Source organism: Opisthorchis viverrini (genome assembly GCF_000715545.1).
Source record: "Opisthorchis viverrini unplaced genomic scaffold opera_v5_6, whole genome shotgun sequence".
Classification (NCBI taxonomy): domain Eukaryota; kingdom Metazoa; phylum Platyhelminthes; class Trematoda; order Opisthorchiida; family Opisthorchiidae; genus Opisthorchis; species Opisthorchis viverrini.
In genome coordinates, this window is record NW_008751662.1 from 4,014,123 (window position 1) to 4,023,242 (window position 9,120).

Consider the following 9,120-nt stretch of genomic DNA (forward strand, 5'->3'; position numbering starts at 1 on the left):
TTTCAGTGTCAGCATCTGAATGCATCGTTTTTTTTTGGAGCGTGGGTACGCCGACTTTAATGAGGGCCGGAAACTTCTCCCAACTTACGGGTCAAAGTTTTAGGGTATGGTTCGGAGAATCAACAGTGTGCAAGTGGTGACCATTCCTGATCGTTCAACGTTCTCTTTCTTGGCTGTAGCTCTTGTTTGTTGTTTTTAGGAGGTACGTTTCTCAGAGAAAAAATGAAAACATGCTACCAGATTGGACATATTTGTTTGGGAGCGTAAATGCGATTTAATGATAAATAGACTGGTTTGTGGTCGTATGTAACCGCTAAACGCGCTGCCCGGTGGAAACAATTTCGAAAACCCAACACCCCCTCAGCACGTTGGGATGAAATAGTTTTCAGAATTGAATCAATCCGATTAGCCACTACACGATGCCTATGCGGTTGTTCTGTCGCTGCCTTAATATTTACGGTGGTGGTTCACAAACAAAGCTATCGAACTGATACAGTTCACTCTTTTTTTCTCACTGTGCACACAAATCGTTTTTATATACTACTCGGAATTTTTCTAACCCATTGAAGTCGTAGTCTCTGAAACCGTCAGGACCTTGATCGAATTTGCTGCTGGGCCCAAAATGCGATTGCACAGTACAACACGTTGTGGCCTAACTCCTTTAATTCCGGCGATCGCCGTTTCAGCCATGTGGAGCAATTCGCGTTACATCAAATGGTTTTATGACTCCATGTAGAGGAGCCATAAATGATCGAAATTCGACCCCGTCAGATTCCCGAAAATTCATTAATCCCTAATTGATGTTCGGTTCATTTTTTACCCGTTTTTGATGTTTGATGTGGATGGAGTGTGGTTCAACGTTCTTTTGAATTACCCGAAAGTTAATGGGACGGATTCGAATAAGTTTTCCGTAGACGAAGATTTACTAATATCTTTGTGAACAAGAACGCACACCACAGAGTTTCGCGAATAATGTAGCAAATGCTGGCTGTTTGGTGGAGTCCCACAAACAAACCTAACCCGCACGTGAACCATTAGCTGGTGAAATCGGTCCGACTTCAACTTGAGTTATTATTGACCAGGAATGTGAACTCGTAAGCTATGGTCTCGGTTCGTAATTAGCTTAGCACCAGTTGCCTCTATGTACCATTTGACTTATTTTGATCCCTTTTGGTCTATTTCAATCAAACAGCCATTGTTCCATGTAAACACCACCGTTCAGTAATATAGACCGGAAACGTCTTTTCGATGAATTCAAAAGAATCAATCTGCACCGTAGTTTACATTTTCCGTGTTTTGCGTGAAACTCTTTGCTTCCTTCTTCGGTTGAGTTATATGTTTTATCCCTGAAATATGCTTGCGAGACTCCAGCTAAGACGCCTACCCAAATATTTTGTACGGCCAAAGTGGGTTAACTGCAGCACCCATAAACCTACTTGGGTTCGAGACAACAGGAGTTAAAGTATCTTCCCAAAAGTTTGATTGCTCTTGCCTCAACCTGGCAATCCGGTAGCATCTTAGTCTTCATGTTTGATGCATGTGGCTTCGCAGCCAGGTATCAAAGGGCTGACGCAGCTGGTCACGGTTTGAGCTAAGTTCACTGATTGTCATTGCATGAACATTCACTAAGTAGACCTAATTTGCATTAATTTCTCTCTCTCTCTCTCACCGAACCTGTTTTAGCCCCGGAAGTAGTAATGAACATGCGTTATTCATTCAGCCCCGATTGGTTCAGCTACGGTTGCCTTGTCTACGAGATGATCATGGGTCACGCGCCATTTCGTAAACGCAAGGAACGTGTGAAGCGCGAAGAGGTCGATCGGCGCGTTTGTGAAGAACTGGAAGAATACAATAGTCAGTTCTCAGAGAATGCTAAGAAGCTTTGTCGTCTGGTAAGTTCGCATATTGTGATTTTTATATATTTGAAGCCTTTCTTCGTCTCGGTTCGTTTCTTAAAGTCCTCAGAACATAGTCCACCTTTGACATCTTCTCATGCTTAACGGCGACCGAACTCATATAACAAGTCAGTTCCTCGTAATTAGGCCGTGGAGAGTACGTAATATGATATGATGTGGGCTATACAAGCACTGGGGGTGAGCTGGCCCAAGTAGTTAGAGCGCAAACTTACTGACCGGAAGGCCCGTGGTTCGAATCCGTCCTGTGCCTCTTGACTTCCTTTGCCTGGGCTTGGGAAACCTGGCAGTATCCCAGCCCTCGTGAAACCTTCGGGTTGCATGGCAGCTAGGCACCGAAAGGGCGCTACAGCTGAACGATATAAGCATTTCAAAGTGAAGCACTGTAATGAAACTACCTTTGTGGTTTCATGAAACTCTTCTACAGCCCTCTACCGCCTCTCTCACCCTCTCTGAGAGTTTACACGAACCTTATTTCCTATTTGTATACCGAAATATACGCGAGGCAAAATATAGTTGAGTTGATGTTAATGAGAAACTCTATTGAACCCCCAATGGATCTCCCGTTTATGGTACTCCTCATTTGAATGAGCTGCACAACCACCATCTTCGTTTGCTGATGAATGTATTTCGCCACGTGCGTATAATTTGGCATTAAACTGGAACATACGGTTGATTGAACCTCGGGGGCTACGCATACCTGGTGAACCCCAAGGAAAATGAAATCCTCAATGGGCTATCGAAGTGAGCAGTTCTACGTCAAAGGAGAATACTCTGATATCTCGAATATCGTGCCAACTGAATTATAAGACTGCCTTTCTGTAGCACTTTCGACTGAGGATGATTATAAACAGGAAACTTGTATTCGCTTCAGCGCTGGTAACACAAGCTTGGTTTGAAATGAGTGCAAATGGGTTGTGCTGCCCATCACTTGCCTAGAATGAAGCGTCAGAGCTAATAAGGATGAAATATTCCAACAATACTTCACAACTCTCACCTTATGACACCAATAACCCCGTAGTTCGGATCCCAGCTCGAATAAATGCCCTCAGAATTCACTAGCACAACCTGTGTACAAAGATGCAAAATTTTGAGACTCAAATGAGTCGTTCATGAAATCCTCCAACCGAGTGTGAAGCGTGAAAGTTGTCACAAGAAGTATCTTACCATGGTTCTTCCATGCTTCAGCTCGAGGACCTTTTAAGATGATCGTACATTCGCTTTACGGTTGGCGTTTTAACTAATGCCTCAAGTCCTTAGTCCATACCTGTAGCGGTCTTCTATAGTTTACATCATATACCTACATCAACAGACCTCTCAAACGCGTTCAAATGTTGTAATGGGAAACAAAATGTTTTCCTGGTGATTTTGCAATTAGCCATTACTGTGCACTCATGCGTATTTTCCGAAAAGAAACACATTGGGAAAGGCTGCACATCTCCCTTCCTCATGGTACCTCTCTTCAGGAGGTCTTCATATGCCCTCTGAATGCTATCGTATTGGGATCACTACAATGAGGGCACCGGCTGACAATCCTTCATGCACACCTTAGTATGAGTATCGTGCTTCCTATTGATTGGTTAATTGATTGACAAGAACAACGACTTCGGTGGAAAGCTAAATCGGGGACTGCTAAATCTGGGGATCGTACATCTCCCTTCGGAGTCGTACGTCGGTGGTGATTGACTTACTATACTCTACTGAGTTTCAGCGTTTTATAAATTTATTTCACCTTCCTCGTTCCGACTTTACAGCTACTTCAGAAAGACCCCGCACATCGTTTGGGATATCCAGACAATGGAGCCGAAGCCGTCAAAGCCCAACCGTGGTTCGCGCAAATTAACTGGGCTCGCCTTGAAGCCGGTCTGGAGGAGCCTCCATTCACACCCGATGTACGTTTTTGAATGTTCTCTTATTTCGGTCGTAGCACACATCTTGTGGTCAGCACACCGCTTGGGTGAGCTTTGATGTTAAGCATATCTAATTAACATGTACCACACCCGCTGCCTCTAATTACCGAATTTCACATCTGTCTGTCGAATTTTCTGAGGTTAATGACGGTCATTCATAACTAGCGACTACTGTTACTAATAAAGATGACGCGCGCTATTTTTGACGATCGTCTATGCGGCGCTTGCAAACAGCGTCACTTATCGGCATGGCAGTGCGACCTGTAGTTTTTTGCAGTAACTACTGCTCGATTCGACTGCCTTCCCAATTCGTTTTCTGTTTGTTGTGTTGCTGGTTCCACAGCAGGGTAAATGAAGGGATCAAGTCTCACGGTCACAGGATTTGCTTGTCTCCTCCAACTGCGCCCATGAGCCCCTGCGAAAGATAGATATGGAGTATAGTGTGTGTAGCTGACGCCACTTCTCCGGTTTAAACTTGAAGAAATGAGACTCGAGAAATGGACAGAAGGAGGTATTCCTAAAACTAGCAACAAGGCTATCTGATTGGCCATGATTTTCTAATTATGCAGAGAATATTGAACATTTGGATTCCACAATATATGGGGGGAGGGGGGCTGATAGACCACTTCACTCATAAGACTTACCCGAGTCACCCACATTTGACTAGCTAGCATTGCCTAATAGTGGTTTTGTTGGCACAGTAATTGGCATAAGAAGTCAGCTGTACTAGCTTTATACGCTGTGAGTTGTCTCATGGGTTAAGGCGTCACTTGAGGACCTGAGTTGTACACACTGACGCCAGATGGTGATCGGCGTTGCTAGAGATGTGAATCTACAGCACATTCGCATATTCCGCAGTTAACCACCGTTGGATGTTCTTTGGTCTTTTTGGTGTTGCTCGTGGATTGCCTTTCCAAGACCACTGAAAACCCAACACACCTATTTGTGTTGAGATCTGTTGTTCGAAGGCTCATACAGAATGCAGAGCACCTGTTTCTAGTGGACCGGTAAGCCGCACTGAGTGTCAGACCTTGCTCACACCTATGTGGAGTTTGCGTACAACCGTGTCGGGACCAGTCGTCTTCTGTGCGCAGTTAGGTGGATATTTCATTCAATTCCGCTTGCGTCCACATAGTTTCTGAAGAACACTCAACTTATCTAACGGGCTTGGTTAAGGTCTGGATCACCCCTAATTGGATCGGTCCATTTGGATGCCGTGTCGCGTTGTGCCAAATGCACCAGCAATAAAACAGATCGGACAATCACAGGTATTCAAGACAGTGGTTACCCAAAAATTGCCTAGACTGACTTCGTGTTTCCATCTTGTAGTTCCCAGAGGCAAGTCGTACCAATTGTGAAGGCTGAGTAGAGCGTATATCAGTCTCCTCGCTCTCTTTTCGTTCAATAAACAATCTATTAAAGGAAGAATGCACTCTAATCAAAACTTCCGAAATCGGTTCATGCTTCCCAATATAATAATTACACAGAATTTTTTTCCGATGGTAATTTCCTGGTTTGTGTAAGTGTAAGTCATCGAGGAATGTAGTGAATGCTGAATTGAAACATATCACGAGTGGTTCAATCACTGAGCCTTTGTAAACTTCTTTACGGAGAAAGACGGCGAAACTCTATAAGTCATACACTGTCGTTTAGTAACACAGGACGAAACCTTTTGATACATTCTCCTTGTTGTAACTTCATCAGTAAATCTGCTTCCGATTGCATATTTCCACAGGAAACATTGTTGTTGATATGACAATCCGTTCCCCGGAACACATTCTACAACACTCGATGTATTTTCCATCTCTTTGCTTTGTAGCCACACGCAGTGTATGCCAAGGATGTATTAGATATTGAACAGTTTTCCACAGTCAAGGGAGTAACAATCGAAACACAAGATATGGAGTTTTACCAACGGTTTTGTTCCGGAGCTGTGAGCATACCGTGGCAGAATGAGGTATGTTAATTGCTAATATTTTCTGGTAGTTTGTGCAACAACGCCTTTTTATTCGACCTCTTTTAAACATTTGGAAACTATACGGACTCATCGCATTTAAAAGTCGCCGTTTTCTGGACATAATTAATTTCCATTCTCTTCTTACGTAACGTTTCGTAGATGATTGAAACAGAGTGTTTTGATGATCTGAATGAATTCTACCAACCGAATGGCGAGTTAGTGGAGAACTTGGATCGGAGAAAGCCGCCACCGGATCCACCGCTACCCCGAGGCAATATGTTTCATAGACTGTTTTTCCGGAGACAAAACACCGACACATGCAAGCCCAGCACTTCTTGCACAGGTCTGTCAGTGCCACAATCTACTATCCCCTTATCCATGTCTAATAGTCCTTCACCAGCCGCGGTCAACGGTGCAGAAGACCTCTTTCCTGCCACACGCACTTCGCCCTTGAATTCAGTGGCAAATTGTGAAACCGTATCTGCGGAAAACCCTAACCCTCCTACAGAATCCACCGAGCCTTGTCCTCCGGCGGAATCCTCTGCCCAACCTTTTTCAAAAATGATAGATAATGAGCCAGATTTGCCTACCACACAGTTAATGAACAGTCATCACCCTCTGCGTTCTCAGCGTGGTTTGACGACGACGCATTTCTTTCGTTGTTGCACCGTCCCCAAACACTGATTGCTCGGTAACGGTGAGATTGTACACTGCACATATCATGCCCGGTGTGCCGTTTTGAACAGGAACTGTTTTTCTCGTTCCTCACCCATCAACCATTGTGCAATACTCGGACGAGGTCTGTCTCCGTCTGTCTGCTTTCCTATCTATTTTGGAAGCGCATTTCTTTTTATCTTCATCCACTATGGTCAAATGATCGACAAACACAAATATGGCGTCGACTGATCGCCCCGGACGTAAATATTTGTTGAGAAGTTTTTGTGATAAACGTTATCCATAATTTGCTATCTTCTTGCTGTTTGGGTTGGTAGTCTTCCAACAAACGCTAACTTTGACTGACTTATTCCGGAACCCCCTGTATGGTGATCATGGATTATTTTTATTCAGTGGTCGCTTCTTACACACAAATGGAACCTGTGTTTCTATACAGAAGTCCTTACCTCAACCCATGCCTTTCCTAATTTTTTTTTATCATTTAGCCAGTACTTTGTTGTATTGTGTTGGTTGAGCTCGAGATACCTGTGGTGCAGACTGCTGGCTGGAACGTCTGTGGTTCGAATCTAACCCCGGTATCTCGACTGCTCCTATTTGGGCTTTGTTTACCTGGCCGTATCTCACCCCTCGTGCCTCCTTGGGGTGGCGTGGCGGCTAGTCGCCGACAGCGTGATATAGCTAAACTATCACCATCATCATCATTGTGTTTGTTGGGACACAGCCAGTTTTACGTCATTTTACTATGGTCACCACCTGTGTACAGCTGTCATGGTTACCGTTCCCTTGTTTGTACTTTTCCTTCCTCATAGGGTATTGATTGTTTCAGGTCGTTTTCAGCTTGAGGTCAATCCATTTCTACACGCTTCCCTTTTAATTTGTGTTTTACTTTGTCCGCCAACGGATCCGTTTACGTATCTTTCAGAGCACCATCTGTTCAGTCACATGCTGCCTATCCTATCTGTTTCTTTGCTTTTTCGACAGTTGAATGATCTTGTGTTGGTGACAGTTGCTTTTTTGAAGAAAAAAAATAAAAGAAACACTAGCGAAACAGAGCCTGATTCTGAAAGTAAAATGAACCTGTTCTACATAACTGTTGGAAATCGCTACCAATACAAAACACTAGCAAACAGAGCCTGATTCTGAAAGTAAAATGAACCTGTTCTACATAACTGTTGGGAATCGCTACCAATGCACATATCATGAATGTGTTGGGGTGATCGGGCGTGTGCCTTCCGCCTTAGAAGTTGAACTTTTCGTCCGCCAATGGGTGTTCGGCGATGTGATCAACGTGCACTTAGGCATGTAGGTCACGCCACGTGATCTGTTTGGACTGGTTCCTCGACTTCTCACATTGAAGTATGTTATCTGATTATGTCCGCTAAACATCTACGTGAACTGATTAGGGTTATTAGTGTTTTTCTGTGATAAAATTCTGTAGACCGAAATAAACGATGGAGAAGCGAACTGCTGGATGATTCTTTGTGCTTCAAAGAGTTATACGCTAGGTGGGGGGGGGGCGTATTTCTGCTGAAGTGAGATAATTCTTTCAGACCTGAAGGTCACACCCTGACTTGCGATTGGCTGTATTCGCCTCTCACTGTCTTAGCCTACATATGCGCTCACTTTTTGTCGTTTGCTACCGTCCCGTTCACCTACCAATTGGTCAATCTACAGCGTGCTCACAAACGTGTTCTAGAGATTGTTGGTTTCGGACTAAGAATTTAAGAACATGTTCTAGCGAACCATTGCTTCTCAAATTACTTGTTGGTCACCTGCTTGGGTGGTGTTCCAACCTACCAACAGAGGTTACACTCAGTTTTCTTCCGTGGCACCGGAAATTTCTTTGCTGTTGCATAATTTGCTATGGGTCAGAAACATTCGCCTGGAGACAAAATCAACGGAACACTCGTTTTCCACCATTTTTCCACTGCTCACGTATGGGATAGTTCGGTTAATAGTCAGGTGGGATGTGTCAAGAGGACTGCACAGTATTTCATCAAAACAAATCTGGCTTCTGTTCCCTTCCGAGGTGTTCGATTGGTGAACTCATGGCCCATCTCTACTCGACTAAGGTTCTGTGGAACGCCGCAAGTGGGTAAATGTGGAAACATCTATAAACGTATAGCTGGGTTGGCCGCTGCTTTGGAATAGAACTCGAGTGGCGATCGTTATCAAAAGCGCATTGATATAGTTTATAAAGGTTTTGGTGGAAAATGGCCATGGAGTACCATCGGAATCCCGATAAGATATGGGAGCAGAAACGTAGTTGGTCTATGGGTGCATAAAGGCTGACGTTTCCCAAGACTTAAGCCTGTTTTTAAGTCGCTTGACTTTGGTATGTTCCAAGTGGCTAATCTGAGGAATAGAAACAGTGACAGTTCAGATGCAGTTCTTAAAACGACTATTTCTAAGTTGCCGTTTCCTGTTTCATCTTCCGATTGCGCGCATGATTCATTGTCCCCACGTGGCCTACCGAGCCTCGGAGTTTTATTTCTCAGCTTTTTCTTATATGGAAGGGATTTCATGTTCCTTTTGCTCTCCGCGCCGATCTGTTTGGTTTTTCGTGGTTTACATTTCGATTCACATTTCGTTCACACTTCGATTTTGGGTTGAAAAGTGGCCGTTAGTCATATTGGAGATAGATTTGCTGCATAGAGCTTAGGAA

The 9,120-nt window shown here is 44.0% G+C and overlaps 1 protein-coding gene across 1 annotated transcript in view; it reads left to right on the forward strand.

Moving 5' to 3' along the window:
• T265_00665 (hypothetical protein) overlaps nt 1–7,504 on the forward strand; it is a gene marked incomplete at both ends in the record, with an annotated part of 61,878 nt that extends 54,374 nt beyond the window's left edge. The window contains 4 exons of the mRNA XM_009164493.1: nt 1,684–1,892; nt 3,668–3,805; nt 5,643–5,780; nt 5,940–7,504. Of these exons, the coding sequence (XP_009162757.1) occupies nt 1,684–1,892; nt 3,668–3,805; nt 5,643–5,780; nt 5,940–6,464 (1,010 nt within the window). The remainder of the gene's footprint in view (nt 1–1,683; nt 1,893–3,667; nt 3,806–5,642; nt 5,781–5,939) is intronic.
• Between the last annotated feature and the right edge of the window lie 1,616 nt (nt 7,505–9,120).